At 40.2% G+C, this 22,439-nt stretch overlaps 1 protein-coding gene across 5 annotated transcripts; it reads right to left on the minus strand.

The window, feature by feature from the left end:
* Positions 1-6,501: 6,501 nt before the first annotated feature.
* LOC311591936 (olfactory receptor 5B3-like) lies at positions 6,502-19,783 on the minus strand. 5 transcript variants are annotated; one of them, XM_084771778.1, is made up of 5 exons: positions 19,658-19,783; positions 15,346-16,255; positions 11,602-11,729; positions 11,127-11,207; positions 6,502-6,748 (listed from the first exon to the last, which is right to left on the minus strand). In XM_084771778.1, the coding sequence occupies exons 2-3, from the start codon at positions 16,225-16,227 to the stop codon at positions 11,628-11,630; spliced, it is 984 nt and encodes a 327-aa protein (XP_084627904.1). In that variant the 5' UTR covers positions 16,228-16,255; positions 19,658-19,783; the 3' UTR covers positions 6,502-6,748; positions 11,127-11,207; positions 11,602-11,627. The 5 variants fall into 5 exon arrangements, with proteins under 5 accessions (XP_084627904.1, XP_084627906.1, XP_084627905.1 ...); XM_084771779.1 differs by lacking the exon at positions 6,502-6,748 and adding an exon at positions 8,655-8,671; XM_084771777.1 differs by lacking the exon at positions 6,502-6,748 and adding an exon at positions 9,894-10,159.
* Positions 19,784-22,439: the final 2,656 nt, after the last annotated feature.

The raw sequence follows: 22,439 nt of genomic DNA on the forward strand, positions 1-22,439 counted from the left end.
GTTGGAGCATCATCTTCAGCCTTCTGGCCCATTATATCTGACGTACGTATTTGTGAGGCAGGAACTATTGAGGCCTTGCTTACTCTGTCTTAGCAGAGTTTGGCAATTGACTCTGCCTGCGTCTGAACTGGCCCACTTTTAGGCAGAATTCTGTCTGTGGCAGACATGAGGACATTCGCCCAGTGGCTTGTTTGTCACGTTTGAAGCCACCTCCGTAAGGAGGTTCTTTGATCCTCATCTTCTTTGAGAAATGGAGTGGAATTTCCCGGCGAAAAGACTGGCTTAACAAAACCCAAATGAACAATGTGCTATCCCCCAAGAAACCCCTCCAGCAAAAATATACAGATTGAAAGGAAAAATAAGAAAAGTTCATGCATGCAGAGATAGTTTAGTATAGTACAGAATTATAGTTATCCAAACAGGATGGTACTACAGCTAATACACAGTGCACCTTAGCTTTTGAGGGGTGGGAGTGGAAAGACCAAGAGTTTAAAGCAAGCCTTAATTTATAAAAAATCAAGAAAAAAGATTCTAGGTGCTAGAGAGATGGCTCAGAGGTTAAAGCCACTGACTGCTCTTTCAGAGGTTCTGAGTTCAACACCCAGCAACCACATGATGGCTTACAACCGTTTATAATGTGATCTGATGCTCTCTTCTGGCCTGCAGGTGTACATGCAGGGAAGCACTGTATACATAATAAATAAATGTTTTAAAAAAGAAAATATTTTTAAAACACTTTAGTGACTCAAGAATAAGTGTACACATATTCTACCAACTAATTACTGAAAAACAAACAAATAACAAGACAACAACAAAACCAGCCAAACAAAAGCCTCTTCAGGAAATGGTTCTGCAATACTGGATACATTTATGCAAAAGATAGAATTTAACTCCTATTTCTCATCCTATATGAAAATCAAGTAAAAATGGAGCAAAAAAACCCACCATAACTGTAAGATCTTAAGTAATTAAAGTCTTAGATAAAAATGTAAGTGACTTTAAACAACATAATGGTATTTTGTATATGAACACAACATACCAACAAAAGGAATCACACCCAACTAAAGAACTTATTCACAACATAAAAAAAAAAAAAAAGAAAGAAACTGAGTGAAAAGTCAACATGTAGAGTTGGAGAAAACATTAAAAACCCATTAATGTAATAAGTAATTAGTATCTAGAATATGTAAGGTTTCAAAAACTAAACAATAAAAATTAAATTAAAGTTTTGGGTTGATGAGGGGGCACAGTGGGTAGATATGCTTGGTTATAAGCCTGAAGTAGATGCCTAGGACATGTATATGTGCTCTCTTTATATATGTTACAGTTGTGTAGCTTGGTCCTCTTGTGGGACTTCTAGCAGTGGGATCAAGGGCTGTCTTGGACTCTTTTGCCTGCTCTAGGGACCACTTCCTCCTACTGGATTGCCTAGGGAAGCCTCAATATGGTGGAAGTTCTTTGTTTTATTGAAATTTTATTGGTTGATTGATACCCATGGAAGGCCTGTCCTTTTCTGAAGAGAAACAGAAAGGGATGGGGGAGCAGAAGAAGGTTGAGGAATAGCCTGGGGGGAAGAGAAGAAATGGGAAACTGGAATGGAAGAGAAGGAAGGAAGGAAGGAAGGAAGGAAGGAAGGAAGGAAGGAAGGAAAAAAGGAAGGAAGGAAGGAAGGAAGGAAGGAAGGAAATGTATATAAAAAGATTTATTTTATTTTTCTGTGTATTAGAGTTTTGCCTTTGTGTGTGTGTGTGTATGTGTGTGTGTGTGTGTGTGTGTGTGTGTGTGTGTGTGTGTGTGTGTGTACTGTCTGTGTTTTGTGCCTGGTGTCAGTGGTAGGCCAGAAGAAGATATCAGATACCCTGGTACTGGAGTTACAAATGGTTGTAGGCCACCATGTGGGTACTTGGACAAGGGGGGTTGCTGCCAGACAGGGCTGCATCATTGGTACCAGATCACAGATAGATGAAGGAATCAGTTCTAGTGCTCTACTGCAGTCTCAATCACTTTTCCACTGCTTCCAAACTTCCCTGGTATCAGGTAGGAACTCAGAGCCTCTGTGAGGCAGACTTGGTTTTCAGTTCACATCACCACTGGCCACCTTTTATAGCTTTGTTTTGTCTTTTGGTTGCTTTAGCTTTTTATTGGTTCTTTGTGAATTTCACATCATGCATCCCAATCCCACCCGTCTCCCCCTCCCCTGTACCAGCCCTCCACGCTTGCAACCTTTCCCCCACAGAGAAAAACAAAATCTCATTGTGGAAGCTGTAGTGTGTTCCGCCATATATCATTTTGTCCATATTCCTTTGTTGGCAAGTGTTTATTGCAAAGAGTCACTGGTCTGGTTCGAGGCTTCTGGGTTCTGCTACTCTACCAATAAAGTAACCCCACTGGGACTCAGTCTGATATCCTGTTGTTGCCCTGTGTCATGGATATCCTGTAGGTTTGGATCTTTAGGACCTGCCTTTCTGTACTCCAGCAGTTAGTTCATTCATCAATGGTTTAGATGTTGGGGCGAGCCAGTTCAAAGCCCTGCGTATGGGCCTGAGGGGGGGGTCTGATCTGGTCTTTGCACTGGCTTTCCTGCTGTCACATCATTAGGGCCAGCTACCAGCACACACACACACACACACACACACACACACACACACACACACACCTGAAACCAGGACAAACTCTATCCTGCCATCCAGGCAAGGTGCAGTTCCCAATCTCCCAAATGCTGCAGCAGATGAGAAACAGGGACACCTCTCCTGTTTTCATGATTCCAGGGCCAGCTCTTCAGCCTAGTGTAGACGGCAAGAAATAAGGAGTGGGGAGGGCATCTGTTCCTCACCCATGCTGCCACATGGCAGACAGTTGTGAGGAAAGCTCACCCACACTCCTGACATCAGGTTCAGCTCTACTGTGCAACTCAGGTGAGGTACAGGGCCTATTTTCCAGAACGTTGTGGCAGAGGAGGGGTAGGGACAGCTCTCCTGCACTCATGACCCCAATGGGGCCACCTCTCCCACCCATCAACAGTAGAGAAGGCAAAAGGGAGGGGACAAGATCTCTCTCTCACCTATGACATCACACAGGAGACAAGAGGCAGGACTGTCTCTCCAACACTCACGCATCCACAACCTCCACATGCAGGTGCCAGGCCATCTCTCCCACTCTGTTGACTTCAGAAAAAGTGAGCCTGAGATGACCACCAGTCTGGCACTACATGGGCTCAGATGAGCTTCCAGGGCAGGGAGCAAGCTGGAGTCCAGAAGAAGAGCCTTACCTGGGACTGCCAACCCCAGGTACAAGTGAGCCTGAGATAGGCAACCGTCTCATGGGGTCACTTGGATGGATCAGGAAAGAAATGAGCCTTAGATGACCACCAGACCAACACCATGAGGCCCAGACAGGGAGCTAACCGGAAATGACAACCAAACTAGTGCCATGCCGGCATGGGGGTAGGGAAGACTTTGCCTGAGATGACCTCTGCCCAAGTGCCATAATGCAAGAGTGCTGCACAGCATTCCTGAAACTACTCCATAGATGACTCCAGCCACTCAGAGACCCTGGGTGCCACAAAGAGGAGCATGGAAGTGTTGGAGAAATGGAAGAGAAACATAAACGGAAAGATTTGGGCACAGTGGAGATTGGCAGAACTGGAGACATTAAGGTAGTGAAGAGCAGCAGGCTGATGTGGGTAGCCAGTGATGCCACCTGGGACCACGATGGGGTTCGGTCCCGTGCTGCCACCAAGGGCCATGTCTGGAAAAATGGTCCTGCAGCAGCAGGGGTCTATTATCACCAAAGGCTAGGCAAATGTTCCTAGTCTGGGCTGCTGCCTGGGGATATGTCAATAGCGGAGGGCTACGCAGAGCTGACTTCACCTTTTACCTAGGCTTACTGGCCCTGGGGGAGTGAAAGCAGGACAGCTGACTCTATCTTTCCCAGCTGCAATACTCAGTAGGGTGGGCCTGCATGTTTCTGGAGTTGTGTGTAAGCTAGCCCTGAGTGTGGGAGAGCTGGCCCTACCGCTTGTCTCCTGTGTGGTGGCGTAGACAAGGGAGAGATACCCTCCTCCCTATCCTACCTCAACAACTGCAGCAGGATGGAGACCTGAAAGCAGGAGAGCTGTCCCTACCCTTCACAAGCTGCAACACTCAGGGGAGTGGTCCCTGTACCTCTTCTGGGCAGCACAGTAGAGCTGACCCTGGTGGTCAGATGTAGGTGAACTTCCCCAAAGGCATGAGTATGGGTGAGCTGGTCCTGCCACTCGTCTGCCACGTGGTGACATGGATGAGAAAGAGCTGAGCCAACCTCTCACCACTTTCCACATATGGCAGGCAGGAGAGTGCTATAATCTTTTGTTCTTGACAAAACACTAGCAGAAGGTAAGCCTCGATGACCTAAAGCTTTCAGGCTTTGGGTGTGCCTCAGCGTGGCAATATTCTCGGTGGCCACAGAGATTGCACACTTTACACCACCAATTCCATCAATAGGAGCATGAGGGTGCTGTAATAGTCACTGTGGAACCTGAGGTACTGAGCCTACAACAGTCTGTTCAGATCCCCAGATAGGCTTGCTCTTGAAGTGCACTGACAGATAAGTCCATTTCATAAAAATTGAAGTAAGTACCTACTTTTTTTTTTTATCTCTACAGATAGCAAAGCATGGTCTCAAAGTCAAGGACAATCAAGGAAGGAAGCCACCAACAGATACCCAAAATAAAGTAGCAGTCGCTTACCAGAAGTGTGACTTATAAAGGAGTGTATGAGATTCCAGGCAAGGAATTCAAAATATCTGCCTTAAGAAAGCTCAATGAACCTTTACAAAGTAGTAAAACTTCAAATAAGGTAGAAATACAATAATCGACCCAAAATGAAAGAAATTTAAAGACATATCAAAATAAAAACTTTCTTTAATTTTTAAAATGTATTTACTCATTCACTGCACATCCCAATAACATCCCTCCCTCCTCTTCTCCCAGCGCCATTCTCCCTCCCTCTTCCCCCATACCGCATTCCCTGTTCCTCAGAAAAGAGGAGCCCAAGCCACTGACCCCAACTCATCAAGTTGCATCAAGACTGAGCACCTCCTCTTCCTCTGTGGTGAGTGAGGCAGGCCCGCTCCTCCTCCGCAGCAGTGAGGACTGATTAAAAAAAGCAGGCAATAGAGTCCATGTCAGAGACAGCCCCTGCTCCCCTTACTAGAAGACCCACATGAAGCCTGAGCTGCTCATTGGCTGCATCTGTGTGTAGGGGGGTCTTAGTCTAGTTCATGCCTGATCCTTGGTTGGTGCTCCAGTCTCTGCAAGCCCCCTCTGGGCCCTGGTTAGTTGGCTCTGTTGGTCTTCTTGTGGAGTTCTTGTCCCTTCCGGGTCCTTCTATCTATCCTCCAACTTTTCCACAAGACTCCTTACACTTTGCCCAATATTTGGCTGCGAGTCTTAGCTAAGTTTCAATCCATGCTATGCTAGGACTGACAGGTGTCTGTGAGCACAGCAGAGTATTGTTAATAGTGTCGGAGCTTGGCTCTCTCTCATGGGCTGGGTCTCAGGGTGGGTCAGGCATGGGTTGGACATTCCCTCAATCTGCTCTATCTTTTTTTTTATTTTAATTTTGTTAATTTATTCAGATTACAACTCAATTGTTATCCCATCACTTGTATGTTCCCGTTCCTCCCTCCCTCCCGCTTTCATCCTATTCCCCCCCTCCCCCCAAGATGAGACTCTGCCCTATCTTTATCCCTGCACATCTTGTATGGAGGGTAAAAGGGTCTGCCAAGAGAAAAGAAACTGTGGGAGGAGGCATCTCTCTAACAAGATGGAGACCGAGGACAAGATAGCCTTCTGGGAGAATATACGGATAACTCTACCTGAGACGCCCTGTAGCAGGGGTCACGGAGACTAAAAAGGATACCCTCTAACTAGACAGGGTTCCTAATGGAGGAAGGGGAACACCAACCAATCCACAAAACCTTCAACCTGAAATTTAAAAAAAAAAAGCATTTTAAAATTTCATTTATTCACTTTACATCTTGGTCATAACCCCCTGCCTCCTTTCCTCTCAGCCCCCTCCCCCTCCTCTATTCCTCAGAAAATAGGAGTCCCACCCACCAACCCCAGATCACAAAATCACATCCTATTCTCCTGTGGCCTGGCACGTCAGTCCAGTCAGGGGGAAGTGACTGAAGTGCAGGCAACAGAGTCCATGTCGGAGACAGCCCTGACTCTCCTTAGTAGGTGGACCCACATGAAGCCTGCGCTGCCCATCAGCTACACCTATGTAGAGGACCTAGGTCCAATCCATGCACGGCCCTTGGTTGTTGCTTCAGACTCCACAGGATCCTCTGGGCCCTGGTTAGTTGGCTCTGCTGGTCTTCCTGTGGCACTCTCATCACCTTTAGGTCCTTTAATACATTTCCCCTAGACTCCTAACATTTTTAAATCAACCAAATCCTAAAGTTGAAACACAATAGATAGATTAAAAATATAATGGAGAACATTAACAGTAGAATAGATCAAGAAAAAAAAAAGAATCCCTACTCTTAAAGATAAAATGTTTAAAAATATCAATTTAAAGGAGGAAAAGAAAAAATGAATGAAATGGGGCAAAAGGGTTTTTTTAAGGGACAACATTATAAGCTCAAATGGTTCAAGTCATTGGAATTTTCTTACCCTCTTTTTGCCTTTCAGCCATGGATGACTCAGCATAAAGACCCTCCCCAGACTTTGATATTTTTATCATGGACTTTCTATTCTCCAGAACTATGAGACAAAAAAATTCTGTGGATTACAAATTAGTATCTTTGATATTCTGCTGTAGTGGCACAAACATATTGAGATAAAAATGTATTTTTCAATAAACTCCACTACCAGAGTTGAGTATCTATATCCAAAGAGTATAAATGTCACATATAAACTGAAACCACATATCCCACAAACAAATCTCCATGCAAACATGTCCAAAAGCATTGTATTGTTATTTTTACTGATTTTTATTGAAAAAATTCAGACAATATATTTTGATCACATTTTCTCCTACCCCAATTCCTTCCAGATTCTCTCTATCTAACGAGCCTTATGTTCTCTCTGTCTCTGTCTGCATCTGTGTCTAGCTAGCTAGACTAGCAGGTCTGCGTTCACTTGCCTATCACAATGAGTAATGTGGAGAACCATTGAGAAAGAAGTCCAGACTCTGGCCTTGACAGATATACCAACATCCACACATACACCCACACATATGAAAACACGCATACATACAAGCATACATACCACACAGATGCAAAAGAGCCAACAAATCCCAAAACATCCAAAAAGCAATATTCCTTTTATGCCTCAATATTTTTCTACCTCTGTGTATATGTGCCCATGTGTTTCGCAAGCAGACACTTCTTCTCATGGACTTTCCTTTACCTCTTGTTTTACATATATGTTACTAGTGGCATGTAGAAAATGCTTGTAGAAATGGTGAATAAACACTCTGATCCATGAATGTTTAGAAAAATATAACCAACACATGTTAAACTTCCCATTAACCGTTTAAAAATAGACATTGCATTTGCATCATTGTGTACCTTTTCCAAAATGAATAAACAAACATTTGATAATAGAAGGGTATTGTTTCTTCTACTTAACATCTTCTACTTAACATGTCACTTAGTCATATACAGAAGATCTGAGAGGCATGAAGCTTCATTACAGTGCACCATACAACATTAAACTCAAAATCCTAGGGAATATTTTGTTTTCTCCACAACTTTCTTGAATGCACTTTTCACCTCTTTGTTCCTCAGGCTGTAGACCACAGGGTTCAGCATGGGTATGACCATGGTGTAGAACACAGACACAATTTTGTCAGTATCCATGGAGTGGTTTGAGCTGGGTTGTAAGTACATGAAAATAAGAGTCCCATAGAAAATGGAGACAGCAGTGAAGTGAGAAACACAGGTGGACATGGCCTTCTGGTATCCTGCAGCTGAACGCATCTTGAAGATGGTGATGAAAATGAATATGTAGGATATCAAAATAACAAGGAGTGCAGAACAGATGACAAAGCTTGCTCCATAAAGAAGGATCATCTCGCTGATATGCCTATCAGAGCAGGAGAGAACCATGACTGCTGGGACATCACAGAAAAAGTGATGGACCACATTGGACTTACAGAAGTAGAGTCTGAATGTGTCCCCAGTGTGGATGGAGGAATTCACGAAACCGCCAGCATAGCAGGCTACGGTCAGACATGCGCATGTAGTTGGAGTCATGGTGGTGGTGTAATGCAGGGGCTTACACACTGCTGCATAGCGATCATAGGCCATTGCAGCCAAGAGAAAATTTTCTGCAGTAGCAAAGACTACAAATAGGAACATCTGAGCAGCACAAGCATTGTAGGAAATGGCTTGGTTTCCAACAAGAAGTCCAGCAACAGCGGTTGGAGTGACAGCTGAGGAGTAAAAGACATCCACCAGAGACAAGTTACCAAGAAAAATGTACATGGGAGTGTGGAGTCTGGAGTCCCAGAGAATCAGCACAAGCATCCCCAAGTTGCCAGCCATGTTGACAAAGTAGATGAGAGTGAACATGACAAAGAGGGGGGCCTGCAGTTCTGGGGCATCGGTTAGTCCTAGAAGGATGAACTCTGTCACCTCTGTCCTGTTCTCCATCAGTGTTGTCTGGGAATCAGGAGATACCCTGAGAAGCAAGAAAAGCTTATTAAGTATAGAGGATATTACCAAGAAATTAATGTGTCATTATACCAAATGAAGAGATTATTTCACTATAATAAAAATATGTATTTCAAATGTCTTTATAACCAGGGCCAGTGGGATGACTCATTGGGTAAAAGTGCTTGCCACAAAGCCTGATGGCCTGAATTCAACATTCAGATTTTACCATGTGAAATATGAGAACTAAGTCTCAAGAGCTACCCACTGGTCTTCACATGCTCACTGAGGCACACACACCCACACCACTCCTAGACACACACTCTCAACACCTCTATACCTAAAGCATAAGCCTAAGAAAAATTTGCCTAAAGGACTTCAGCCAACTGAAAGAAGTATTTTTAGAGGTTATCATTTCCGTTGTGTAAGTCTTACATATGTGTGAACTGATACTTTGAAAATGAATTACTGAACATAACATTTCTGAAGGTTGTAAAATCAGCCAGTTCATCTTTTTGCCATCCCCATGCATTTCTGTGTGAAATGTGCCAGGGGTTGCTTTCTAGACCCTTCTACACATCCTCCCATATTTCTGATCAAACCTGAACAATGGCTACTTTCTCTTAGATTTCAGAACACTGGAGGCTAATATTTATATACATGCTGATAAAAACTAATTTGCAAGCCAAATTTTAATCCCAGACAAAATGATTATCAAGTTCAGTGGTATATCCTAAGTTTAAATCATAATTAACCATTGATTTTTTTTTCTGGACCACCTCAGACTTAGAGCTTCTTCTGGTCAACTCAGTGACAGATACATGCACGCAGATCGAGTGATATGGCTGCAGCAGAAAGAGCTTCCATAAACACAGAGTTAACTACAACAAAGTAGGACAGGATGCTAGGCAGTACTGGGTAGAGAACTTTGGATCTGGGAAGAATTGCATGTTAGTCTTACATTTGCAGCCTAAGAACCACTGACCCTGGCTCAACTCTAAGTCAAATTTTCTACATCTATAAAATAAAGATGGCAATGTGTTCAGTGTTGAGGTATTGTTGTCTAAATTGAATGAGATAATTTCTAAGTGCACAAAATGCTGATTTCTAGCCAAGTTGCATGATTTCTAGCTATGCCGTCATTGTCAACATCAACATCATCATCATCATCACCACCACCACCACCACCACCACCACCATCACCTCACCATCACTAAAACCAGATATTAGAATCAAACTCTGACCTTTTTGAGATCTGAGAGATGTTTGCAGCAACATGTAGAGCATCAGATGTGGCTGAGTGTTGAAGTCTGGAAATCTCACTCCCAAATTTCCCTTTTTAGAAAGTCATTCCAGTGTATGTTTAGGTGAACCCCAGTTACTCATGTTCTGCTCATCGGATTGATTGTTCTGTGTAATCCACTTGAGTGTAAAACACTCTTCTGTTTAATATTTTCTCGCATGGTTTTATTTCAGCTGGAGTTAATTTTCCTTCTTTTGCTTAAGGTTGCTCTAACTTGATTGAATCACAAATATCAAGATTTAGAAGGTTTTAGATTGTGAGCTATGCAGAAATTCATTACTTGTTTTGGTGAAAAAATCTGTTTGAAGTTTTTAATCTTTTGAAATATAAACACAATATGTTTTAATCATTTTGTTGGAATTTTAACCCCTTAGAAGTATATCCATCTTCTACCAATGGCAACGTCTTCTGAGGTTTCTTTAACTCCTTCACAGCTCACCTAACAAATTTAACCAACAAGATTTTATGCAAACCTTATCACACATGACAACTTTAATACATACTAGATGCTACAGATACTACAAGAGCCTTATGAAGAAGGATAGAGTGTGTGTGAGTTCATGTGTATGTAACTTATGCTTATGTGTGTAAATATGTATGTGTGTGTAAATAAAACATATTACCATGCTTTGTTCACCATTCCTTGTTTTTTAAATTAACTGATATTCTAGTTTTCCACAACTAGTTCAAAGAGTGATGATTCCAAATTTAAGTAGTTTTATCCTTACTAAATATCTGGTCTATGAGCAAATGTTTGTGGTTAAATTTAAAATAAGATTATGTGATTTGAGTGCAGAATCACTAAAATGAAGATTAGCTACTTTTCTCATTAAGTTATAATCCTTCCTCTAGTTTAAAGAATGTTCATTTTAGTTTATTTTTTAATTGCCAATGAGAGATCAACAGATAACAAATAAAATCAAATAAGTACCTGACCAGCCAGCACCTCATCTCTACTGGTTGACCTAGGACTCTTAGAAAGCAAAACATTGGTACTTCATAACCATCATTCAACTCAGAAGTCATAAGATTTTAATACTTGTAAGGCAGATTTGACTCTGCATTTTAGAAAAGGAGCCATGAAACTCTGTGCTCAAATGACTCGCAGTGGTCCTACAAGGGTTACTTTTGTGTGAGCTGCACTGTTCACCAAATGCCAAAGATGAATACAGAAACTTACTTTGCTCCTCGAACAAGAGTGACAGCCTGAGCAGTGTGTTTGCAGTGAGAAGTAACACACGGGTATCATCAGAGGGGCTGTCTGGCAAGGAATAAAAAGAAATTGAGCTTTCTAAAGCAACAAAACATAAACAAACAAAAAAAGACACCCAAACATGCCCAGTATGAGTTTACTGTGCATTCCCTGTGTCCCTAGGAGGGTCTCTTATTCTTCCTTACTTGTAAAAGAAAGATTATAACATTGCTCCTCTGGTAGAATCCACAGAGATGTGTCTGTAGAGCACACGCGGAGGAAGAAGGTACACAGAAGAGCTTGCTAACTGGTCACTTCTCTGAGGCTGTTCAATATGGTATTTATTTTGGAATTTTTTAAAGCCATGGTTGAAGATTCCTTGAAAAATATCCAGTTCAGAAAAAAAAAAAAAACAGTGTGTATGGGAAAATATCAACATTCAGATGACTTAGTGATAACCAACCATGGTTAGCTTGCCATCGGGATCTTCTAAAGTGGATCACCAGGATTAACTTCAACAGGCAGTGCGCAAGAGTTAGCCAGGCATTGTGGAGACACTGAGCTCTCTGGGGATGTTTCCCTCGAGATCACCTTCATAAGGAAAAAGCAATTAAACTCTTTCTGGGTCTAAGTTAGATGGTTTAAATGTATTTATATCATCAGTAATTTCATCATTTTTCTAATTAATGTATAACGTGTAAACATCAATCAATAAAAATTTTAGTATATATCCTTCAGAATTTGGTTAAAGGTATATTCATGCTACCATTAATCTCATGGCAATCATTTATTAATTTTTTTCAAGTGCTTGGAGGGTCAGCTCTTCTCTCATATAGTAGACCATAAAAAAACACCAAACTGTTTTTGTGTGTATAATTTTACCTTTCTGGTGATGGCGTTAACCAGCCCCTCAGGAATATAATCACAGCTTTTGGTTCTTTTTACATAGATATTTACACTTGAGGTCCATTTGTAGTTTTGTCTTCTTGGTAATAGAGCTTTTTCTATTTGTATTTATATTGCATTATAAGAGCTTGTAACATTGTTTATACCCCAGTTAAGGAACATTTGTGCCATTTTTATTGTTATTCATTTCTTTATTTGTGATTTGAGATAGGGTGTGTCTATATACCAGACCAGCCTTAGCCTTCTCAGAGCTGGGATTATAGACATGTACGACTTTGCTCAGCTGTTTCCGCTGACTACAAATAAAGCTAGCCTGACTTCTGTTTTCATAAAGTTTTTCTTATGATCATAGGCAATACTGGAAAACACTTTGTAGCTTATTCTATGAAGTTGATATTTCTTAGGGCCAAAGCTAGACAAAGTATTAAAGAAAGAAAATTAGAGGCAATATTCCAAAGTTCTCGTTCATTACAAAGCCTCTCAGACAGCTAGGGCTAGAAACGAATTTCATAGGATAAACAATTATTAAAACCCATAGTAAATGGGACGTCCAAGAGAGAAAGGAAGAAGACTTCTCATTTAAGATCAGGTAGAAAGCAAATATTTTGTTTTCATCAGCTTTGCTGAAAAGTAGCAGAAGGTCTAGCTAGAACAATAGTCAAGAAAACTAAATTAAAACAACTATCTGAGTCTGTTTAGTTGTTTTAAGATAATAGGATCTTATAACAAATTTTAGTGCTCAAATTACATAAACTAAAATGCCTTAGAAAGAGCATCCTCATCAGTCATTTCGGCATGCTATCAGTAAACAATGCAAAAAGGAAGTTATTCGTTGACAACAAAAGAAATCTGTGTTCCTATTCAGTGTGGTGCTTTTATTCCATAATTTGTTTCTCATTAAGATGTGACTGCGTGATTATGGAATTTCTTTATTTGTTTAGTGAAGATGAAGGAACAGATCTATGAATAGGAGACGGTGACTCTCACATTTCTAAGGAGCCAGAGGAGGCGGTCACCAATGTGAAGGAGCCGATTCAATACACAACCAGGTCAAAGCAAGATATTAGCAAGCGTTTGTATTTTGCTTAACATCAACAAGCTCATGAGATACAGAAATAAATATAGCGGTGTTATATATACATATAAATGTGCACAGTAAATTAATTAGATATCTCTGCATGTATTCAGTTCACAAAATCTCTCCCTATAAGTAACAAGTGACAGCAATTCAGTAATGCTGAATGGTCAATAGCTGTTTTTTATCTGCCAATGGCTGACAGAAATCATCTTTGAATCACCTTGTTAAAATGTGTGTGTGTTTGTGTGGTGTGTGTGTAAGAGAAAGAGAGAGAGACAGACAGACAGACAGACAGAGACAGAGACACAGAGACAGACAGACAGACAGACAGACAGACAGACAGACAGAGGGAAGATTCACTTGAAAGGAGACTTGTTTAAAAGAATAAGCCAAGTAGTCTACAAATGGAGCCTGCAATTACTGAATGAGAATGCAGATTACAATGCCTTAACAATGCATAAAACAGCCTGTGCCTTTTCAATAAAACCTTACGAAGTTTTATACTATGCCTATTGGCCTTCTAAGCATTTCATGACACATCTGGACTCAACTCATTAATTTATTTATTCATTTGGTAAATAAGTATGAAGCGTATATAGTGGGTCAAAATTCTATTCAGGTACAAAGCAGAAGTGTGTAATTAAAACAGATCAAGCTAATGCTCTTGTTTAGATTTAGATTCTACCTGACGTGCATACAAGGCACAGTGGAGAGGAACAACGTAAACTAGGAGGAAAGTGACTGTCTTGTAGGGGCGCCATGGAAGGCTCCCACGATGCCTACTATCTAAGCAGAGAGCTGAATGTAGTGAAGGAAACTTCCATGCAGGGGAGCAGCAAGCTCAAGCACACGGAGGTAGGAACATGCTAGAAGTTGAGAACATCAAGGAGATGGGTGTGAGTGGAGTGAGGAGACAGACTGTGTGAGTGACAAGATATGATGCAACTATGTTGGGGATAAATGAGCATCACTGAGCATTCAGAAGCACTTGCAGAGGAATACATGGAAAACGTGAATGTGGCAAGGCACTTTTAAAGCAGTGCATATGTGGGTAGTCAATTAAATAAATGGATAATCCCTTTGTTTTCCATCCATTTTAATGATACCTAGGATAATTTTTCTTCCAAATTCTATAATGAAAAAAGTAAGTTTCTATAAAATAACCTGGACACAAAGAAATATTAGTTCATTTAAGATATCTCAAAAAATACATCAAGTATATTAGCACATATGTTTAAACTTACATCACTTGAAGCACTCAAAGTAGTACCTCAACTGAAGAGAAATACTCATAAGTTGGTATTCTATTACCCCAGTAAGTTATTTAAATTATGTTTGCTTAAAACTCATGGTGAATTTGGAAGAGGTGATCTAGTGGATAAAACAAATACCGTGCAAACATGAAGACCAGCGTTTGGATTCTCAGAGCCCCCATAAATCCTGGGAGGGTGTGAGGTCCCACCTATAATTTATAATTGGGGAAGCAGACACAAGGAATCACAAGAGAAACCTAACTAGCTAGGCCAGCTGCTTGAAGACATCTTGCTTTAATTGAGAGATTCTTTCTCAATCAGTAAGGTAGACAGCCAATCACTAAGAAAGACTTCCATATCACCTGTAGGTCTCTGTACATACACACAGATACATATACACAGAGAGACATGCACACTTGAACACACATGTGCTTAATCACATATAAATATCATATATATATACATATATATATATATATATATCCAGAATATGAATACTTATGCCTTTGAAAGAGAATAGTACCTGAATGCCATTATACTATGTGTATGTTTCTACACCCATATATGCCTGTGCCCATGTATGTCACAGGCAGAAACTTCTTCTCATGAGCTCTTCTTTGTCTCTTGCTTTACATGTATGTTACTAGTGGCATATAAAAAGTGCTTGTAGAAATAGTGAATAAACAGACTCATCCATGAATATTTAAGAAGACTTAACCAACACATATTAAACAATTCTAAAACAATTACTGCATTTACTTCATTGTTTCCGTTTTCTAAAAAACAAAAATATGAAAAGATAAAAGTATTGCTTCTTCTACTTAAATCAGTGCAGACCTGAATTGTTGCAAGGTACCTAGAGAAGATCTGAGAGGCATGAAGCTTCATTACAGTGCACCATACAATGCTAAACTCAAAATGCTAGGGAATATTTTGTTTTCTCCACAACTTTCTTGAATGCACTTTTCACCTCTTTGTTTCTCAGGCTGTAGACCACAGGGTTCAGCATGGGGATGACCATGGTGTAGAACACAGACACAGTTTTGTCATTATCCATGGAGTGGCTGGAACTGGGTTGTAAGTACATGAAAATAAGAGTCCCATAGAAAATGGAGACAGCAGTGAAGTGAGAAACACAGGTGGACATGGCCTTCTGGTATCCTGCAGTTGAACGCATCTTGAAGATAGTGATGAAGATAAATGTGTAGGATATCAAAATGAGGAGCAGTGCAGAACAGATGACAAAGCTTGCTCCATAAACAAGCACCATCTCACTGATATGCCTATCAGAGCAGGAGAGAACCATGACTGCTGGGACATCACAGAAAAAGTGATGGACCACATTGGACCCACAGAAGGAAAGACTGAAAGTGTCCCCAGTGTGTATGGAGGAATTCACGAAACCGCCAGCATAGCAGGCCATGGTCAGACATATGCACACAGTTGGAGTCATGGTGGTGGTGTAATGCAGGGGCTTACACACTGCTGCATAGCGATCATAGGCCATTGCAGCCAAAAGGAAATCTTCTGTAGTGACAAAGGCTGCAAATAAGAACATCTGAGCAACACAGGCATTGTAGGAGACAACCTTGCTTCCTACTAGAAGTCCAGCCAAAACAGTTGGAGTGACAGCTGAGGAGTAAAAGACATCCACCAGAGACAAGTTAGCAAGGAAACAATACATGGGAGTGTGGAGTCGAGAGTCCCAGAGAATCAGCACAATCATTCCTAAGTTTCCAATCACATTGATGAAATAGATAAGGCTGATTATAATAAATAGAGGGACCTGCAGTTCTGGGGCATTGGTTAATCCTAGGAGGATAAACTCTGTCACTTCTGTCCTGTTCTCCATCAGTGTTATTTGGTAATCAGGAGATGCCCTGTAGTTAAAAAAAAAAAAAAAGTGGGTCGAGGAAAAGTATATCTAATGTAGAATGATTGCTAAGACATTGAAATGTTTTGTAGCACTGTCAGGTACTATTCAATTATAATAAAAACACAAATTCTGAAGATTATTAATATGAATATGTAGGTCCAGTGAGATGATGCACTGGCTAAAAGTACTTGCCTCAAGACAGGTGACTTGAGCTCAGTCTTCAGATTTCATAGTGAAAGGAGAGAAGGTAACACATCAAAGTTGTCCTCTGGCAGCGATACGAGTGCCATAACATGTATGCACCCCCACACTTATATCATCCACAAGACACACACACCACACACACACACACACACACACACACACACACACACACACACACACACACACACACACACCATAATTACAGAAACAGCAATAATAGAAGTATAACCTTCATGCTAATTGGTTGAGGGGCAGAGTCTCAATTTGGATCCCTGGATCGATCGCCTGGAACTTGCTATGTGGACCAGGCTTACCTCAGACTTCTTGAGATCTGTCTGCTTCTGCCTCCTGGATTCTGGGATTAAAGGCATTTCCAACACATCCAACTAATGATTAAATTTTTTTATTTCTATAAGAATTCAGGCAATTGAATTAAATGCTGTCAAAGCTCAAAACTCCAGTTTTTAAATCGTACATATTTGTGAACAAATGTTTTGAAATTTTAATAATTTTCAAGACTTGTTTCTATGTATGTGAATGTGTCTAAGTCTGTGTGTGGATATGTGCATGTGCACGTTAGTGCCTGTGGAGTTCGGTGTTCGGTTCCCCTGGAGTTGGAGTTACAGATGGTTGAGAACCACCTGATGTGGGTACTGATAATAGAACTCAAATCCTCGGCAAGAGCAGGGTGTGGTCCTTATGGCTGAGCCGTTTCTCCTGGGCCGTTTTGAAATCTTGGGTGTTTTTTCAAAAACAGGGTTTCTCTGTGTAGCCTTGGCTGTCCTGGACTCGCTTTGTAGACCATGCTGGCCTTGAACTCACAGTGATCCACCTGCCTCTGCCTCCCAGAGTGCTGGGATTACAGGCATGCACCATGGCTCCTAGCTACCATTTTGAAATTTTAATAGATCATCTATTGTGATATTTCTGAAACTAATAAGCCAATCATTTTCTTTTCCCATCCTGAAGCACTGGCACACTTTCCTCTGGGCAATGTTCGAGGGACTGCCCTGTGGACATTTGCATATATTTCCCTGATTTCTTAACAAATTTAAATATCAGATACTACTTCCTGGATGACAGAACATCAGTGACTGAGTATTATAATATTGTTGAAAGTATACTAATTTTAAAAGCAAACTTTGGTTCCAGGCAAAATGGCTGTCAAGTTCAGAGGTGAAACCTAAGTTTAAATCAAGTTGCAATTCCTAATTAGCCATTGTCTTTGCTGGTTCACCTCAGTCCTAGGGCTTCACCCAGTGAACTCAGTGACAGTGAACCCAGTGGCAGATGCATACACACAGATCCAGTGAGATGACTGCAGCAGAAAGGGCTTCTATAAACACAGAGTTAACTACATCAAAGAATAGCAGGAGGCCAGGTGGCATTGGGTAGAGAACTTTGGGTCTGGGGAGAATTGCATGTCAGTCTTACATTTGCAGCCTAAGAACCACTGCCCCTAGCCCAATTTTCCTAAGCCGTATTTTCTATTACTACAATATAAATATTATAATGTATTCAGTGTTGAGGTGTTATTGTCCAAATTAAATGAGAAAATCTATTTTCTAAGTGCACAAAACACTGATGTCTAGCCAAGTTGAATGATTGATATCTATGTCATCATCATTGTCACCAACACCAACACCACCATTATCACCACCATCACCACCATCATCATCATCATCATCATCATCACCACTACCACCACCACCATCATCATCATCACCATTAGAATGGAACTCTGCCTTTCTTAAGATCTGGGAAAAGTTGTGGCAACATGTCAGGCATCAGATGTAGATGAGTGTTGAAGTCTGGAAATCTCATTCAGCCATTTCCTTTTCTGCACGTGCATTCCTGTAGGTCCTTACGTGACACCCAGTAACCCATGCTGTGCTCATCTGACTCATTTATGTATTCCATGTAAGTCACCCTTTTGTTCATATTTGTTTGAAATTTCTTCTTGAGGATCTGTATTTCAGGTTGAGTTTATTCTCTTATGTTTATGTCAGCCATGGCTTGATTGAAACACAAACATCATCAGAACTTGAAAATTCATACATAGATTGTGTGCTATAATTAAATTCACAAGCTGTTTTAGTGAAAGAAAAAAAACCTTGCTTGAATTTTTGTTTGACTCCTTTCTAATGTAAACACAATATTATTGAATCCTTTTATTTGACTGTAAAGCCCTTAGAGATTTATCTGTCCTCTACCAACTATGTCTTCTTATTGTTCATCTCTTATACCTTTTAACAGCTCACCTGACAAGCTTAGCCCTGGAGAGAATGCCAGACTTAACAGCACGATCATTTTCTGAATATATTAGGTACTGCAGCATATAGTAAGGAACTGATAGGAGTGTAACTTGTGAGCATGTAAGTATGCTTGTATAAACAGATGTTAGCATTCTTTACCATGAAGGCAATTGATTATTTTTAAAAATCAAGCAGTATTTCTACAGCTGTCACAAAATGCCAAGATTCAATACAAAAACAGTTTCATCCTATTTGCTTTTCCTTATACAAATGGTCTGTGAATAAATGTCTACAGATAGGTGAATAATAAAACTATAGCATTAAGAGAAAAATTTTCAAAGTTAAAATGAAGGTCAGATCTTTTGTTTATTCATTTGTAATCCTTTTAGCTTAAAGAGATAACCATTTTAGCTTACTCTTTTAGTCTACAGTGTGAAGATGGCACTGGAGAATTAGCTCAGTGGTTAAGAGTATCCAGTATTCTTCCAGATTACGTAAGTGCGAATACCAGCACCCAGCTGGCAGCACATAGTCTTCTGCAACTCCAGCCTCAAGTGTTTCCAGTGACTTTCCTGGCTTTGACCAGCACTGCTCATACACAGTCCACAGACATATGTACAAGCAAACTATCCATATACTTAAAAATAAATAAATCTCCAAAAATAGGTCTCCAATGAGACAGATAACAAATAAGACCAAATTAATACCTGACCAGCCAGCACCTCCTCTCTAGGAGTCTTAGAAAGCAAAGCATTGGTATTTCTTAACCACCATTCAGCTCTCCAGTGACAGCATTTTAATATTTACAAGACAGATTTAACCTGCATTTCAGAAAATGGTTCCATTTCTTGAACTTTGTGCTCAAATGGCTCTCAGTAGACAACTAATGTTACTTTTGTGAAAGCTGCATTTTTCACTAAAAGATGATGGTGAATACAGAACCTTACCTTGCTCCTTGAACAAGCGTGACAGCCAGTTCTGAGCAGTGTGTTTGCAATGAAAAATCCTCCCGTAGAGTAATGCACTGGTATCATCAGAGACATTCTCTGGCAGGGAATAGTCGAAAGGTGTTGAGCTTTCTAAAGCAGCAAAAAAAAACAAAAACAAAAAACAAACAAACAAACAAACAAAACACAACAATAACAAAAACGAAAGACAGAAAAGACTCTTTAAAAAGCTCAGCTATGAGATTACCATGCATCCCCTGTGTTTTTAGAGGGCTCTCTTACTTCCTCTTTGCCTAAAAAGAAAGATTATAACATTGCCTCTCCTGTATGATCCATAGAGTTGTGTCTGTGGAGCTCAAGTGGAGGAAGGCACACAGAACAGCTTGCTAACTGGTCACTTCTCCGAGGTGGTCCAGTACCATTTCTATCTTAGGTGTTTTTCTCAACCATGGTTCAAGATTCCTAGGAAATCTCTAGATCAGAAGAAGGTTGGTCTGTATGGATGAATATGGACATTCAGATGACTAAATAATAACTAAATATTATTGTGCAGTTTGGTGTTCTAAACTATTGTTGGACTTCAGAGAACAATGCATGTGAACTAGTTGGGCATTATTGACTCAGCGAGCTCTCAGGAGATGTTTGTTCCTCATGAGAACATTTATCTGTAGGTGTTCCTTTAACCTTCCTCAGAAAGAAAAAAGCTCCCAGCTGGGACCAAGATAGAGGAATTAAGTTTGTCTATATATGTTTGTATCATCTATCATTTCTTCTTTTTTTCTAATTAATGTAAAATTTATAAACAGCACTAAATAAATGTTTTTAGTATATGCAGTATACAATTGGTGAAAGGATTTACTCGTGTTACCCTACTAAGACTATCCTTGTTACTTGTTCTCAACATGGTCATGTTCTTTCACCTGCCTGACCTGGAAAACACTAAACTCTTTTTGTCCGCACAATTTAATCCTTGTTGCAATGCTTTACTTAAGCCTGAGTATGTCCTTTCACTTATAATGTTATATTTGAAGTTTATTTGTATTATTCTTTATCAGTAGTAGAATCTATTTTGTAATAAATTTATATTTTGTAACATAAAGTTTGCACATTGTTTTTCCATTCATCAGTTAAGGAAACTTTGTGTTCTCTTTAATGGTGTGTGTGTGTGTGTGTGTGTGTGTGTGTGTGTGTGTGTGTGTGTGTGTGTGTTTAGGGCATAGTATAGCCCAAACCACTTTGCCATCTGAGTGCTTGAACTATAGATTTACACCAGATTTCTTATCTGTTTCTTCTGATTGCTGATTGCAAATGAAGCTAGCATGACCTTTCACTTTTTCTTATGGACAGAGACACTACTAGGAAGTCCCTCTTTGCTATTCTGTGAAGTCAACATTTCATGATACCAGCTCTGGCCAAAAATATCAGGGAAATAAAATTAGACATCTCTCTTTAATATATACTTAGCAGTACAAAAATAAAATGAAATTCATCAGTGCTTAAACATAGTTTCCCTAGTAGTTTGAATAATAATGGACTCCCATAGGCTCCAATATTTTAATGCTTAATCACTAGATAGTAAAACTGCTTGGTAAGATTAGGAGGTATGGCCTTGTTGGAGAAAGTGTCAGTGGGCTTAAGGATTCAAAGGCCTAAGCTCTCAGCTACTGCGTCATCACCATGCCTGTCTGCTTTCTACAATAATGATCAGAGACTAACTCTATAAAATTGTAAGTCTCCAATTAAATGCTTTCTTTTATAAGTGTTGCCTTCATCATGGTATCTCTTCATAGAAACAAAACAGTAACTAAGACTATTATAAACCACTAATATTTTATTCCAAGAAATATATATACATATATATGTACTTCAATATATAAAAGTCAATCATGTAATGAAACAAATTAATACAATGTAGAGAAAAGAAAATAGAGTAATATGATTAATTCATGATTAATAAAGCTGTGTAAATATTTTCTTTGATGATAACATTGGTCAGACACCTAGTAATAGAAGTAAATTTCACAAACTAGAAAAATAATGACTAAATCTCATAGTTAATGCTACACTCAAGAGAGAACTTGGATCCTCTATAAAGTATAAAATGTGCACATAGGCACTGCTCCATCTCTCTAGGCCCATTTGGAAACATAATGAATCGTCTAATGTGACATTCCTGAAAATAGTAAGCAAGAGGGGAAGAAAAACAATTATGTGAGTTTGCCCACAAGTGTTCTTATTTTCATCTGATCTGCTCAAAATTGCTCCAGAGGCATCTATCCAGGGCAAATAGTCAAAAAACAAATTAAAACACTCAATAGAGAAGAAAGAAATAAAATTATAGCTATTCTTTTAAAAATAATTTTTATATTTAGTTCAATTTCTTTTTAAACGTTTGTATATACACATTTTTAAATTTTGTTCACTTTACATCCCTCCCTCGTAGCCCCCTCCCTCAGTTCCTCCCAGGCCCACCCTCCCTCCTCCCTGCTCTAGTCCTCAGAAAGGAGGAGCCCTCCTCCCCTATCATCTGACCCCAGCCTATCAAGTCTCAATCTGGACAGCCTGCATCCTCTTCCTTTGTAGCCTGGTAAGGCCAACCCCCCCCTCCAGGGGGGAAGTGATCAAGGAGTGGGTACCAGGGTCCATGTCAGAGGTAGCCCCTACTCTCCATATTATGGAATGCACAAGCAGACTGTGCTGCCTATCGACTGCATCTGAGCAGGGGGTTTAGGTCCTCATGATTCATGATCCTTGGTTGGTGCATCAGTCTCTGCAGCAACCC

Source organism: Acomys minous (assembly GCF_964271855.1).
Source record: "Acomys minous genome assembly, chromosome: 2".
In the NCBI taxonomy this organism is placed as follows: Eukaryota; Metazoa; Chordata; class Mammalia; order Rodentia; family Muridae; genus Acomys; species Acomys minous.